Source organism: Panthera pardus, unplaced genomic scaffold (genome assembly GCF_024362965.1).
Source record: "Panthera pardus isolate Hobbes unplaced genomic scaffold, ASM2436296v1 HiC_scaffold_15, whole genome shotgun sequence".
NCBI classification, from domain to species: domain Eukaryota; kingdom Metazoa; phylum Chordata; class Mammalia; order Carnivora; family Felidae; genus Panthera; species Panthera pardus.
Genome location: NW_026526710.1, coordinates 27,843,387 through 27,859,358, shown reverse-complemented (window position 1 = coordinate 27,859,358; position 15,972 = coordinate 27,843,387). Strand labels below are relative to the sequence as shown.

Genomic DNA, 15,972 nt, shown 5'->3' with positions numbered 1-15,972 from the left:
GCATTCCCACCAACAGCGCAAGAGGGTTCCCGTTTCTCCACATCCTCTCCAGCATCTATAGTCTCCTGATTTGTTCATTTTGGCCACGCTGACTGGCGTGAGGTGATATCTGAGTATGGTTTTGATTTGTATTTCCCTGATGAGGAGCGACATTGAGCATCTTTTCATGTGCTGCCCAGGTTTCTTTCAAAGTATTGGTGGTGTGTTTGAGGGCAGGAGCAAGACCTCCCAAGACCTCCCAGCCCTGCCCCCACCAGCCTGCCTGCTGACTGCCCACCCAGTTAACAGGAGCACCGTTCACTGTCACTGGAGCCCCAAGCCCTGGTACGACACTGGGTCCCTCGGGCCGCTTATCCATTACCATCAAAAAGTCCCATGGGTCCTCCCTTCACATTGTGTCTAAACTGTTCACTTTTCTGTCTCTACTGCCACGATCCTTCTCCCACCTCTCGACTAGACCACTGAGTAACCTCCTACCAGACCCCCTCACTTCCAGCTTCCCTTCTTACCCTACCCCACGGATACCACGCATAGCATCTGGATTATCCTTGTAAAATTATAAATCGAACCGTGTCACTTCCTTAGGTAAAACACGTCATTGGATTCTCATGAAAGGAGAACAAAATTCGGGCTCCTAACGCTGAGGGCTATGGCACTTCCTGCCTTTACATCCTCACCCTGTGCCCTGCCCCACTCCCACTCTGTGCTGTGCCCACACTGCCCCCCTCTCTGTGCCCAGCACCGGCCAGCTCTTTCCCTTCTGCCATGCGATTCACTCCCTGCTCATTGCATGGCTGATTCCTCCTCCATCATCAGGCGAGCTCTTTCGCATAGATGCCTTTGCTGACTAACCTCCCAGATTATTCCCCATCTCTGTATCCACCTTGTTGTACCCATAACATTTATCATAATCTGTAATTATTCTGCATAATGCTTTTTTTGTTATTTACTTTCTGTCTCCCTCAGTAAACTATAAGCTCTCTGAGGGAGAGGATCACATCTGTCTTGTTCTTTGTTGCAGCAAATCCTAAGTTAGCAAAGCGATCTGAAATTGTACACATGGTAATACTCAAATACTTATCAAGTTAATTGGTTAAGCACTGGTTGATTAATATGGAGGCTTGCACAATGCAATCCAAAGTGTAGAACTAAAGGAACAGAGTGTAAAGTGTCAGTCCTGGGCGAGGGTTGTTTGCAAAGAGCTGCTTCTACCACAAACTATCAGAAAAATCCACACGCCTGTCTTGAGTGGTCTCTCCTTGCTGTGACTGCACCAAAGGATGTGTATTTATCCATGGGCATGCTTTTTTATTCAGTATCTGCTATGTGCCAGGATGGGCAGAAACTAATATTTAAGAGGGACTGTTCTTTAGTTTTTTTTTTCTTTGCTTTCCAAGACACTTGCTCTTTTTTTTCTATCATGTTTGCTTTCGGTATAACTGGTATTGGGCATTCCAAATCCCTGTGGTCAGTTGCAACCTCCCTTTCCCTCTCAATGTTCTTAGGATCTTATAGTCACATTTTAGAAACAGTCGTATACACCTGGTTTATTTCCTCTGAGTGAGTGCAAACCTCTCTAGATCTTGCACAGTGCTCAGAGCAGAGCTCAGGGTCAGGAAAAGTTCTGAGAGGAGGGAGGAACAGGAAGGGAGGATGAAGAAGGAATACTGTGGATCCCAGGGCAGCTGTAGCACTGTTCAGCCTTGTAAGGTTTTAATAACAAAAGCATGCATTTTATTTGCATCTTAGTCCATCAGAAGGAATTCTACAGAAGGAATTCTGAAAGATTCAGGAACCGGACGGGTTGTGTGCCCTCAAAATGCTGCTTTGTTATCACTCCCTGAATTCTTTATTTCTAGAGGGAGCACCGGGTGTGTCTGTTAGAAGAGCTAAACTCAGCTGCTTCTTATAAGAGAAAATGGGTGGTTCAGGGTCAGGAATAATCTCTACAACCAAAGACAAACTGAGTAGATGATATCAGGGTGTGTGTGTGTGTGTGTGTGTGTGTGTGTGTGTGTATTTTAATACTGACTTAGTTTTACAGTGTTCCATTAAGTGTTTTTTTTTTTTAAATAAACCTTAAAGAGGACTTGGCAGGTCCTTTAAAAGATACACACCTTTAAAATAATGGTCAGTCCCATTTGGCTCCTCTCCATTTTTGTTCATTTCCCTTTCTAATGACGTTCAGGTGATTCTCAAAGACTGTTGCAATTTCTAACTTGGGAACTTGACCTGGGAAGTTTATGAAGGTTCTGATGCAAGGCCCATCCCAGACCTATGGAATCAAAGTGTCTGGGAGGCCGAGAAATGGGCATGGTGGCCCCAGGCTCCACTGCTCTCACAAGTTTGGAAAAATCGCCTTTCTAGAACAAGGGTAGCAACGGAATGAAATATTTGCTTCATCTGCACGATGTTCTCACAGTAGGCTTGAGTGACATACATGACATCATAGAGATAAGATTCTCTCTGCTCACTTCATAGGCAGCGCTGTGCCTACAGCGTCTGTCTGTCTTCTGCAATGAGGCACCACACTTGCTTCTTCCTTTCTTGGGCTCTTCTGTTGAGATGAGCCCATTCTGTAAAGATAAATTGTTAACTTTCAATAATAAACAATAAACAACTCGTGACACTTTAGAAAAATGTTCCCTTTGCCTCCCAGATCCTTGGCTCATTGTTTGTGACTTTGATACACCCCCATTGAAATGTTTTTAATAGCCTGCTTGTAGCCACAAAGAAGAAAGCGGATTCATCTAACGAGAAGTTCTGGGCTAACGCGCAAAGGTTGCCTGAAACCGGAAGGAGGTCGCACAGATAAATTACTTCCATGTATTTTCCAATTAAAGGAGTCTGCCCAGCGTCTGAGTCCAACAAAATATCTGCAGTGTGATCTAGTCTGCCGAGTGTGGAATCAATTGGGGGTTGCAAATGTAGCCTGTGCATGGATTCTAGATCGGCTGCTTCAAAATCACGTACGGCAGCTCTTTGATTGTACAGATTCCTGAGATTCACTCCCAGAATTTCTGATTTAGGAAGTTTGAGGTGAGGCTTGATACCCGTCCCTTTAAGGGTTCCCAGGTGATCTCCAGGACTTACCCCAACCCAGGATGAATCATGGAGTGCTCAGAGCTAAAGAAAAATGGATGTTTGTGCTCCACCCTGAGGCACTTCCCTGTCCCATTTGAGTGGAAATGGCTGCTGACGCTGTGCTAAGTGTGGATGTGGCCGTGGTGGGAAGCAGCTGCGGGTTGAGAAGGGGGTGGCTGCTTGGTAAAAGCATGACCTTGCATGTATTTGGTCCCAGAGCAGCGAGAGCTTCCTCTTGTGAAATGAGAGGGTCTATCGTAATATATGTGCTGGAACATTCGAAGTCAGGAACTTTCAGCAAAGGCAAGTTAAAGGATTTACATGTCTTCAAATAAGTTTTAGATGTTGACATGGGCGGTAATGATATGGAATATTTTATATGCCTTTCTGAACTGTAAAGGGTTCTCTTTGTCTTTAATTTCTAAGACAGCTCTGGAACCAGGGGGATTAAGTCTTCATTTACAGCTACTCCTTAACGCCGGGACAAATTATGGCTCCCCCAAGCAAGGGTGCTTATTAGTAAATACGGTTAAGCGAGTGGATGCTGTTCCAGAGGATCGGTGTTTATACTTCAGCAGAGGAATCATTTAGGAGGAGAAAGCCTGCCCATTAATAAGCAGACCTGCCATGACTAATGGCTGTTCTGGCCCCAGCCTGGACAGTGAGGGCTCACGGAGGCCAACCTGGCTCTCTTTCGGCCCTCTCTCAGCTTGGCAGGTTTAGAAAGCGTTTCCAACTGAGGTCCCCAGGGATTCCGGTACAAAAATGCTAAAAACCCTCCAGTACAGTGGTATGTTTATAAAAGTCACAGGGGCCCCGGTCCCACCCGAGAGAGGTCAAGGAAATGCATTTGTCTAACCTCACAAAGTCTTGACCAGAGAATCGTATTTGATTTAATCTATATCCGTAGCAGTTCTGCAATTGAATAACAAGTCATTTATTATGAAAGTTAGGAGTGTGTTTCTGACTGGGACCCAGGCAGCACTGGCTGTGTTCTCTCTCCATGTCTCCTTTTTCAAGTACAGTGACTGAAGGTTTTGGCCAAACTTCCTTCCTCAAGGAGGATTTTTATGGGTCGCCTTGTTGTGAGGGGGATATTAAGCAACACGTGCCCCATGAGTGCATGGTTTGTACATAGACAGCAGTGTCGGCCCCATATCAGCAGTCTCACTGGGCAGATCCCCATAGAAACTCTGCTTGGGGGAGCTGGAGTAGGTAGAAAGGCTTAAGAGATGGAGAGAGGATCACATTCCATGTGTATTACAAGGCCAAGAGTATGGATTCTGGATTCTCCATATGCCTGCTTTCCCAGGGTGCTTCTAGACAGAAATGAGGATAAGCCTGGAGAGACAGACTGGTTCTACTTGTGGTAGCATCTGAGGGGTAGTCAACCTCTGTATTCTCTCTAGGTAATCTCACCAGACCCCTGACTTTAAAACCATCTCTATGTCCCTGAACTTCAAATAGACCTCTCCAGTTTTCCACCTCCCTCCAGCATTCCAGATTCCTATCCTGGCTACCCATATAACCCCTCCAACAAGAATGCTTGAAGGGCATCTCAGAACTGGATTTCCCCCAACCCTCTCCGCCCCTGGTTATCCCTGTCTCCTCAATAATGACAGAAATACAGGAACTTTCTTTGCTTCTCCTCTGTCCCTCCACCCTCCACATCAAATTTACCAGCGAGTCCTGCTGACTTGACCTTTAAGACAAACTGCGAAGACGTGAACCTCCCTTCAGCTCTGTGAGTTCCTGTCTCCTTGACCACAGCAATAGCCTCTTAGCTGCAGTCTGCCTTGGCATCACCATGTGAAACAGACCACATGAGAGCCCCCACTAGGTGGAATGGTTGGTGATCAAACTCCCTTTAGAGTGAATTCAAGAGAAGTTAGGCATAGGGGAAGTGGTGCCATGTTTTTAGCCCAACTCTTAGGAGAGTCACTTTGAGAGGCAAATGTGGTTTGGAGGCCACGTGGGTTGGAATCGGTGAGGCGTATTTGTTTGTTGATGGGGAGATACGGGCGGAAGGGAGCAGGAGGTGACGCAGGGGAAAGAGAAGGATTGCCCTTCTCCCTGGTCTCCCAGGGCATACGACTCATCCACAGTCACAGGACAGGGAATACGAGTGCCCACTGCACAGGTTAGCTCTAGGTCTGTAGGCTAATGTGCTTGATGTGGTTTTGGACTGGTGGTGGGGGTCCAGAGCCGACAGCCATGAAAGAGTTCTTGAGACACCTTTGGTGCAAAAACGTGATTTTATTGAAGCAGTGGGACAGGACCTGTGGGTAGAAAGAGCTGCACTGGGGTTGTGAAGAGTGACTGATTATATACTACAGAATTGGGGGGCCAGGTAAGGAAAAAGGGAGGTTTCCAAAAGGACTTTCATACGCTCAAGAGGACTCATAAGATACTGCGTCCTTGCTATTGTTGAGCTGGTTGATTTTCCCTCTAGCAAAGTGTTAACATTAAGACAGTAGGGGGTTCCTGGAGGAATGTTATACTCTGTATTTGCCTCAAGTATTTGTCAACGGGCTGCAGGTTATAAAGAAATTTAACGTTATTTACATTTTCTTCCTGCCTTTGTTCTGCACATCACTAAGGAAGGGAAGGTGATGTTAGGGCTCCAGGTAACTGAGTCTGTGGATTTCTGGAAGTCTGGCTGTTATTATAACATTGCCTTTTTTTGTCACTTACTAAGACATTTGCAAACTGATTTCTATCAGTTAACCATTTGTTTTCCCCTTTTTCCCCTTCCTTTGTTCTTGGACAGCCAGGAGTGTCTGAGGAATGTCACTTTGGGGGGGGGGGGACAATTGTTAGCTTGTACTTTGTCCTCAGCATGTCTTTGGCTCCCTGTCATGCTGGTGGGGTGCTCTCCCCCCTTCTCTCAGTGAAGTAGGAAGTGGGCTCATCAGCTGACTGACAAATGACAAGGAGGAGGGTGAATTAGTAGAAGAGGCAATGTGTCAGGGAACACATGCCTTCTTTCTGAACATACCATGGACTCTTTGACCTGCCCTTCCCTCCATCTGGGATGTTCTTGAAGAGGATTTTCATATGGCTGATGACTTGGTGACATCTGGGCTTAAATGTCACCTCCTCAGAGAGGCTCTCCCTGACCTCGGAATCTAAAACAGTCACCCTGCCATTCACAGTCATATCCCCCTATTTTCATTCCCTGACTCGCATTTGTTACTGCGAGAGATTCAGCTTGTTAATTTTCTACTTGTTTACATGTTTATCACTGTATCTCCTATGAGATATTAGCACCTACTAGGCCCTGAACAGCGAGAGAAGTCTTCATGAAGAAGCATGAGGCATTTCTTTTCTTTCAGGGAAAAATACAAATGTGTCATGATAGAAGAGAATAGAACCCAGTTTGGGTATTTAGACTTGAATAGGCCCTAGATTAAATCTGTGTGTGGGAGGGTGCGTTGTAGAGGGTAAAGGTACATCCTACACCCTTGGCTTTATCGATAGATAGCTTGTCACAAGCAGCCTGTATCTTCCTAAGCAAAGGAAGATCTCTGAGTTCTCAAGGCCACTGGGCACTAACTTGAGCTTTAATACCATTCTCTGCAGGCTTCCTTTCATGCCAAAGGGCATAGTTAGAGGTTCAGTTACCAGCAGTGAATATCATGTGAATATCTGAGCTAAGTGTATCAAGGAAAAAAAAAAAACCAACCTTTAAAATAGGAAAATGGAGAGCCTGGGCTGAGAAAGAAACCTTTAAGTGGGAAAATAGAGAGGCTGGGATGTACTCTTTAGGCCTTAAATGGATGTCTGAACTGGGCCTAAAAGACCCTTCTGGCTCCGCAGCCAGTGTGGTCTTTTCAATTGGGCTAAAAGAAGTCTGCCAGCCTAGGGGTGCCTGCGTGGCTCGGTTGGTTAAGCGTCTGACTTCCGCTCAGGTCATGATTTCACTGTTCAGAGTTTGAGCCCCATGTCAGGCTCTGTGCTGACAGCTCAGAGCCCGGAGCTTGTTTCAGATTCTGTCTCCTCTCTCTGTCCCTCTCCCACTCATGCTCTGTCTAGCTTAAAAACAAATCAACATATTTTTTAAAATTAATTAAAAAAGGGGTACCTGGGTGGCTCAGTCGGTTGAGCATCCTTGCTTCGGCTCAGGTCATGCATGATCTCACAGCCCGTGGGTTCAAGCCCCGCGTCGGGCTCTGTGCTGACAGTGCGGAGCCTGGAGCCTGCTTCGGATTCTGTGTCTCCCTCTCTCTCTGCCCCTCCCCTGCTCATGCTCTGCCTCTCTCTGTCTCAAAAATAAATAAAAACGTTAAAAAAAATTTTTTTAATTAATTAAAAAAAAGAAATATGCCAGCCTAGGGGCAAAAGCAAAGAGAGTCTGAGCACCTAAAACAACCTTTAGTCTTAGGTGATGGTTTATATTTCTAACAACTTAAAAAAAAAAAAAAATCCTAAGACTTCTAGGGAAATACTATAATTAGCCAAAAAAAAAATATTTCTACGTAGTCTCTAAAAACAAAACAGACAAAAACACATCAGTATACCCAGTTTAAAATAATATATAAAAAATTGTATGTTCTACCCCTGTATTTCTTCCCTACATCTATGAGGATGTTACTGAGGTGCCGAATCACCCAGGATCGAACCAGTATATCATTCTGTCAAAGGATAAATTAGGAAGTGACTGTATATCTAGTCAGGTGACCTAAGAGCACTCACCCTCCTCTGACCAGGAGATACTAACATAGTGGACAAAATTTACTTCAGAATGAAAAGGGATTGCACAAGCACAGATTTGATCCACCATTTTGGGTAAAGCCATGGATACTTTAATCAAACTACCTATCCCCCTGGTGGCAAACACTTTAAATGAGAGGAACCAAACCAAGATTGATGAAAGCTAAGGTTTTAATAGACGTCTCAGACAGTTTCTTCCTCTGACTATAAAAAGTGAGTTCATGTGGCTCAGTACCATGTTGTTATGGGTTCTGTGATTGGTGATGTTTCCTGTTTACTTCTTCAGGAAAGATCCAAGTGACTTGGGCTTACACAGGGACTGGCAGAGACCTGGGGGGACTTTGGTGGTTGTCTGCATTTTTCCCCTGGTTTGTGAAGCTCACCTCACTGACTGACCCATAAATTACAAACCATATAATCTGCGGGGTGGTAGGCAGAGTTCTGGACTGCAGTGTTTTCTGTTTCCCCTTTATTTAGGCCGGAGGAGAAAAAATAGATCCAGAAGAGGCACTGATCTACGAAGAGGATTTAGATGAAGGGGACGGTGTGGAAGGCGAGGTGGAAGAGAGCACAAAGTTAAAAATGTTCCGCAGACTCGCCTCGGTGGCCTCCAAGCTTAAGGAGTTTATCGGCAACATGATAACCACTGCTGGAAAAGTTGTGGTGACCATTTTACTCGGTTCATCAGGTGAGAGTTTCCAGTATGGGTTGGAACACAGGTAGCACTTTGGTGAGTCATGAAAGACAAGGCTGAGGAGAAAATGCCGAAGGAAAGAACCTCATTCCAGAACACCAAACTCAGCCATAACTTGTAAAACTGGCCACGTGTACACACCACACACAAAAATAATTTTTCCTGTTCAGTTCTCATGTTTGTGTTTTTAGTCGGTTTCTTTTTTTTTAATTTTTTTTTTTTTTTTTTACTGTTTATTTATTTTTGAGAGTGAGAGAGCGCAAGAGTGGGGAGGGGCAGAGAGAGAGAGAAAGAGAGAGAGGGAGACACAGAATCCGAAGCAGGTTCCAGACTCTGAGCTGTCAGCACAGAACCCGACGCGGGACTCGAACTCACGGACCGCGAGATCATGACCCGAGCTGAAGTCAGACGCTTAACCGAATGAGCCACCCAGGTGCCCCTTGGTTCGTTTCTATTAACCTCCATAAAGCAATCTTTTTCCATATCTAGGTGATGTTATGTTTTATACGTAGATCAGAAAGACCACCGTTCTCCTCCCCCAGAGCCCGTGAATGGCGATCGGCTACGATGAACAATGTCAGTATACTCTCCAGAGAGCCACATGTGTGCATTCTGAAAGCACGTCTGTTTACACTGGGTCATTAGGAGTCTTAATTTAACTCTCCAGGATATACTATTTTTCTTCCTCAGTTAGATTGTAATCTTGCAGCACAGACACTCACTTCCTTTAAATCTTGGCTGCTGACTGCTTGTTCCATAATAATGTTATCTCCATTTTCTCCCTCCTTCCATCTTGCTGCTGGCGGCTGCTCCAGAGCCACTGGGAAGTTGGGTCCATACCGCTTCCTTGAAATTGCACAAGATGAAACAATGTGACAGTTTTTTAAATAGCAAAATTAAAAAGTGGAAAAGAGAATTGAATTTCTCAAGAAATATCCCAATATTTTAATGAAGAGTCATTTCAACACGCCCCCTACAAAGGTTTTTAAATGCCTATAAAAAAAATTCCCTCATTTTCCATGTCCCCTTTTGGTAATAGTATGAATCAGATTTCATTGGGTAGGGCAAAGTTTTAGTGAGACTTTGCCATAGATGGAATAATTTTATGAATCCAATTTACCCCCAAAAAAGTAAGTTATTATAAAAAGTGATATCAGGGAGGGGCTCCTGGTGGCTCAGTCGGTTAAGCCTCCAACTCTTGATTTTGGCTCAGGTGATGATCTCAGTGTTCATGAGATCAAGCCCCATGTCAAGCTCTGCCCTGGGAGTGCGGGGCCTGCTTGGGATTGTCGGTCACTCCTTCTGCCCCTTCTGCACTCTCTCAATCTCTCTCTCTCACAAAAATAAATAAGTAAACATTTTTAAAAATGGTATCAGGGTAAGTTGGAATGGGCACACAAGTATCCTGGAAAGAACTGGGGGGAGAAGTAGAAAGATGGAAACAGGCAAGTAACTGTGCTAACTTTACTGTATGAAAAGTAGATACTTGCTCTGCCAGACAGCACGGGAAGAATTTCTGGCAACATCCTGTGTTTCCCTATATTAACAAATACCACTTTATGTGTGATCTTTTGCACAACAAAAATAGTATTAGCTCTGATTTTATAAATGAAATGGGATTCCCATTTTAATCACTGGATCCACACAGGAAAGCATATGAAGGAAATGTCCATCATCTCCAATAGGAACATGTCTCGAGCGGTGAATGATTTCCCAGTTCCATGCGATTTTTCATGATCACATCTCTTCTTCCTTAGGTATGATGTTGCCATCTTTGACCTCATCTGTGTACTTCTTTGTATTTTTGGGTCTGTGCACCTGGTGGTCCTGGTGCCGGACGTTTGATCCATTGCTGTTCAGCTGTCTCTGTGTGCTGCTGGCTATTTTCACTGCGGGGCACTTGATTGGACTTTATTTATACCAGTTCCAATTCTTTCAAGAAGCAGTTCCACCCAATGACTACTATGCAAGGTAAGACAAAACGTTAAGACATTTCAAGGACAACTGACTCTCCTTTATGATCTTGTTTGAATTTGCAAGGGTTCCTCTTGATGCCCATTGATGTGTTCCGCAAAGGGTCGGTGGGGATGGGGGAAGCAATGTAGCACTTTCAAGTTATTGAATGACAAAGTCCAAAAGGAAGTGGGAGGTCTCTTCAAATGGAGGTGCTGCTGAGACATGGAAGAGAGGGGAGGCTGCTGTTTGGTCTCAGCTGTGGAAAAAGATCCCAGAAGAACATTTTGCATCAAAGAATAATAACAACATGTTAAAGCATCCAGCTGGAGGATGGTCTCACACACCAAATAGAGCATTAAAAATAATAACAAGGGCAGGGGCGCCTGGGTGGCTCAGTCGGTTGAGTGTCCGACTTCAGCTTAGGTCATGATCTCACAGTCCACGTTTCGAGCCCCGCATCGGGCTCTGTGGTGACAGCCCAGAGCTTGGAGCCTGCTACAGATTCTGTGTTTCCCTCTCTTTCTGTGCCCCCCACCCCCACCACTCACGTGCACACGCATCCACGCTCTCTCTCTCTCAAAAATAAATAAACATTAAAAAAAAATGTTTAAAGAAAAGTAGTTTAAATGACTCCAGAGGAAAACAATCAGAGAAATCCAGAATGTGGATTCTATAAAGCAAATGATCTGGTCTCTAAAAAAACTCAGCATCATAAAAAGAAGTGTGTGTCGAGGCAGTGGGGGCAGGGACTCCTGTAATCCAGAATGTGGATTCTATAAAGCAAATGATCTGGTCTCTAAAAAAACTCAGCATCATAAAAAGAAGTGTGTGTCGAGGCAGTGGGGGCAGGGACTCCTGTAGTTTTAAAGGAGAATTTGGGAAACCCAGCAACCAGATGTGAAGCCTGACTCTACATTACATCCTGGTCAACCGCAGATCTCTAAAAGACATTTTAAGGTTAAATGGAGACATTTCAATATTCACTGGTTATTAGCTGATTGTATAGAATTATTGTTAAACTGTTTTTAAATTTATTTATTTTGAGAGATAGAGAGCAAGCACTTGGGAAGCGGCAGAGAGAGAGGGAGAGAAAGAATCCCGAGCAGAGCCCCATGTGGGGCTCTATCACATGAATCATGAGATCATGATCTGAGCCAAGATCAAGAGCCAGATGCTTAGCTGATTGAGCCACCCAGGCACCCCTAGAACTATTGTTAATTCTTATGTGTATGATTATATTGTGGGCATACAGGAAAATGTTATGATTTTAGGAGATATGTGGTGAATTATTTAGGAGTGAAGTGTCATGATGTCTGCGACTTTCTACTGGTTTAGCAACAGACATGAGAGAGGGAGAGAGAAAGGGAGGGAGAGGCAGGGAAAGAGAATCAGGAAAGAGAGACAAATAAAATTACTTAAACCAGGGGATTGGCCATTGGGGTATCCATTGTCCTATGTTAACTTCTCTACTTCTGTGGAAAAGTTTATGCCTGGAAGTTACAGGAGAAGTAAACGGGGGCAGAAATGGCAGAAGGGAATGTGAGGGGGGTGAACAGTGTGTGAACAGAGAAATGAGGAACTTGGAATTTCAAAGAACATGAGTCATGCTATCATGTTGATGGTATAGATTTGCATCCTTCTTTCGAGGGATCCCCATCTGTTTTTTATGTGATAGTAAATATGAAGCAACGATGTGTGTGTGCAGACCCACTCACCTTGCTCTTACTGATTCATGTAATAAAATCTGTCTAGTTTGTAGCTATGTCTACCCAACGCTAGGAGAAAATTCAAGTCCTAAAACCTCTTATATTCTGTTAAAACAAGTTAGTACCCAATACACACACAGCGTAACTAATTCTAAACCTATTGGCATAATGTGGAGGTTTAACAAGTGTAATTCAGTCTATAAAGAGAAGAATGTTTTATAGACACATTAAAACTAAGAAGCCACAATATGGAAACAACCTAAGTGCCGGTCGACAGGTGAATGGATCAAGAAAATGTGGAGTGTGTGTGTGTGTGTGTGTGTGTGTGTGTGTGTGTATCTGCGTGTATGTATGTGTATACACATGATGAAATATTATTCAGTCTTAAAAAAGAAGGAAATCTTGCCATTGATGATAACATGGATGAAATTTGAAGACTTTCTACTATTGAAATAAGTTAAAGACAAATGCTGTCTATTTGTCCACTTATATATGGAACTGAACAAAAGAGTCAGCTGATAGAAACAGAGTAGAAAAGTGGTTGCCAATGGTGGCGTGTTGGAAGGAATGGGGAGAGGATGCTAAAAGGGTATAAACTCATTAATAAGTTTAATAAATTCTGAAGATTATAAGGTGAACATTATAAGGTGAATAAATTGTGAAGATCTAACATACAGCAGGCTCACTCTACCTCATAGTACTGTATTGTATATTGTATGCTTGAAATTTGCTAAAAGAGTCAATCTTAAAAAAATTTTTTTTTAAATGACTAGGTGAGGTCATTGATGTGTTAATTAACTTGATTGAGGTAATCATTTCACAATGTCCACATATGTCAAATCATCACATTGTACACTTTAAATATATTACAATTTCACTTGTCAGCTATATGGTCAGCCTCTTTAATGGTGCAGATTTATGTAATATTTATTTATTTTAGGCAGTAGTGAATAAACGCTAAATTTCAGTACAGACATTCGTTCTAGGCTAAATGAACCCTTTGGTTTCTTTAAGGCATTTAATTTGGGGCTTATTGAACAGGTATAGAAAAAATGTTTTGTGCTGTCGGAAGGGGTGACTTTCAGGGGGTGAGTTAATTGGGAATATAAAAATATTCTATATGCCAGTAACCCCCAGTTTAAGGATCTTTTCTGCCATCTAGAGACTGATGATGGAAAATACAAATAATATTCAGAACCACCTTGAAAGCATCAGTTTCTGTAAAGGATCAACTAACAAATATTTGAGACTTTGTCGCATTTCTTTCAAGAAGCTGTTGTAGTGCAAAAGCAGTCACGGACACATTTAAAAGAATGGGTGTGGTTCTCTTCCAGTAAAACTGCGTGAACACTGAAATTTGGATTTCATATTAGCTTTCGCATTTCATGAAATAGTCTTTTTCTTCTGCCTTTTTCCAGCCACTCAAAAATATAAAAACCGTTGTTGGCTCACCAACTGTACCCAAATAGGTGGTGAATGAGCTTGCCAACCTACGGTGTAGATAATAATAGTCCCAATAGGCTAATAACGTTCCATGTCGATTATTCACTTGACTTGTCCCAAACAAAATAATTATAACTTATTACAGGTAATAATAATTATATTACCTGTAATTAATAATTACATTTTGTAGATGATCCGTTTAAACATTTTAAAAAGTCCATTACTACGGTCTCATAGAGCTAAGTCATTAAAGGTTAAGTTGCTTGTCAGGCTCTAGACAGTTTGAGCTAAGCAATTAAATATAGATATAGATGATATAGATATAGATATAGATATAGATATAGATATAGATATAGATATAGATATAGATATAGATATAGATATAGATATAGATATAGATAGATATAGAGATAGATATAGATATAGATATAGATACACTGCCATGTTGTAGATTCCCACCCTCCCCCCGTTAACTTGGTGATAACAAGACATTGCATTTTAGTCCTAGAAAGCTTGGAAATTTACATCTCTAAAACAATAGCTTTTTCATAAGGCACAATTCCAGTGCATTGCTATTAACCCCAAATTATGAGTTAGAAGAAAAAACTGGAAAGTGGCAAACAAACACTCATTTTGCGTGGGCATTTGTCACAAATTTCATAACCACAGAGACCCCAGCACATATATCCAGCTTCGGATGTGGCTGTTCGTAAAATAATCCAAGCCATTTTTGTCTTCTCAAAAGCTTTCAAATGCATCTCTGGTCAGAATTACCTTTATTTTTAGAAAAATTGAATTGATTTGTTCATCATTAGGATAATACATATTTTTTGGTGATTATTTGGAAAAATGTAATGAAGGATAAGGAGAACCACCTTTTAAAAATGTAATCCTAACTTCCAGAAATAAATACCATTTATTTCAGGATCTATATTCTCCCAGAATTTTTCCTAGGCATATATGTGCCTTTTTAAAACAAACTTTGAATCATAAGGCAAGTACTCTTTTATAAGTTGCCTTATTCAAGTTCTACATTTTCCCATGTTATGAAATGTTCTTCTAAAATGTGATTTCCATAGGCAGTGAAGTCTTTGAATGTGTAGATATAGTCAGTCCCTGATTTCTGACCATGTAGATTTTTTCCCCATTTTTCCATTAACTTTATTTTTTTAAGCTTTTAAGTTTTTACTTAAATTCCCGTTAGTTAACATGGAGTGTAATATTGGTTTACAGTGTAATAATGACTCAACACTTCCATACGGTACCAGGTGCTTCTCACAACAAGTGCCCTCCTTAATCCCCATCACCTATTTCACCCATCCCCCCACCCACCTCCCCTCTGGTAACCATCAGTTTGTTCTCTATGGTTAAGAGTCTGTTTCTTGGTTTGCCTTTCTCTTTTTTTCCCCTTTGCTCATTTGTTTTAAATTCCACATATGAGTGAAATCGTACGGTATTTGCCCTTCTCTGACTGACTTACTTCACTTAGAATAATACTCTGTAGCTCCATCCATGTCATTGCAAATGGCAAGATTCCATTCTTTTTTTATGGCTGAATAATATTCTCTTGTATAAATATGCCACGTCTTCTTTATCCATTCATCAGTCGATGGGCAAGTGGGCTATTTCCATAATTTGGCTATTGTAGAAAATGGTGTTGTAAACATCAGAGTACATGTATCCCTCTGAATTCGTATTTTTGTATTCTTTGGGTAAATACTTAGTAGTGCAATTACTAGATCATAGGGTAGTTCTATTTTTAACTTTTTGAAGAAACTCCATACTGTTTTCCAGAGCGGCTGCCTATGTTTGCATTCCCACCAATAGTGCAAGAGGGGTCCCCTTTCTCTACACCCTCTCAAATGCCTGTTGCTTCTCTTGTATGTTGTTGATTTTAGGCATTCTGACAGGTGTGAGATGACATAACGTTTTAGTTTTGATTTGTATTTTCCTGATGATGAATGACGTTGAGCATCTTTTCAATGTGTATTTCGGTCATCTGTATGTCTTCTTTGGAAAAGTGTCTCTTCATGTTTTCTACTCGTTTTGTAATTAGAGTATTCATTTTTTGGGTGTTGAGTTTTGTAAGTTCTTTATATATTTTGGATACTGACCATTTAGCAGATATGTCATTTGCAGGTATCTTCTCCCATTCCGTAGGTTGCCTTTTAGTTTTGTTGTTTGTTTCTTTCACTGTGCAGAAGCTTTTTATTTTGATGCAGTCTCAGTAGTTTACTTTTGCTTTTGTTTCCCTTGCCTCGGGAGGCATATCTAGTAAGAAGTAGCTATGGCCTTTGTCAGAGGGGTTACTGACTGTGTTCTCTTCTTGGATTTTTATGATTTCACTGACCATGTAGATTTAGATCATTCTTCATT

The 15,972-nt window shown here is 42.1% G+C and overlaps 1 protein-coding gene across 10 annotated transcripts in view; it reads left to right on the top strand.

Moving 5' to 3' along the window:
- The window catches only part of PIEZO2 (piezo type mechanosensitive ion channel component 2), a 468,071-nt gene that overhangs the window by 262,862 nt on the left and 189,237 nt on the right, over positions 1-15,972 (top strand). For all 10 annotated transcript variants that reach the window (XM_053902383.1, XM_053902382.1, XM_053902379.1 and 7 more), the window contains exons 6-7: positions 8,275-8,485; positions 10,249-10,462. In XM_053902383.1, coding sequence (XP_053758358.1) covers positions 8,275-8,485; positions 10,249-10,462 — 425 coding nt within the window. The remainder of the gene's footprint in view (positions 1-8,274; positions 8,486-10,248; positions 10,463-15,972) is intronic.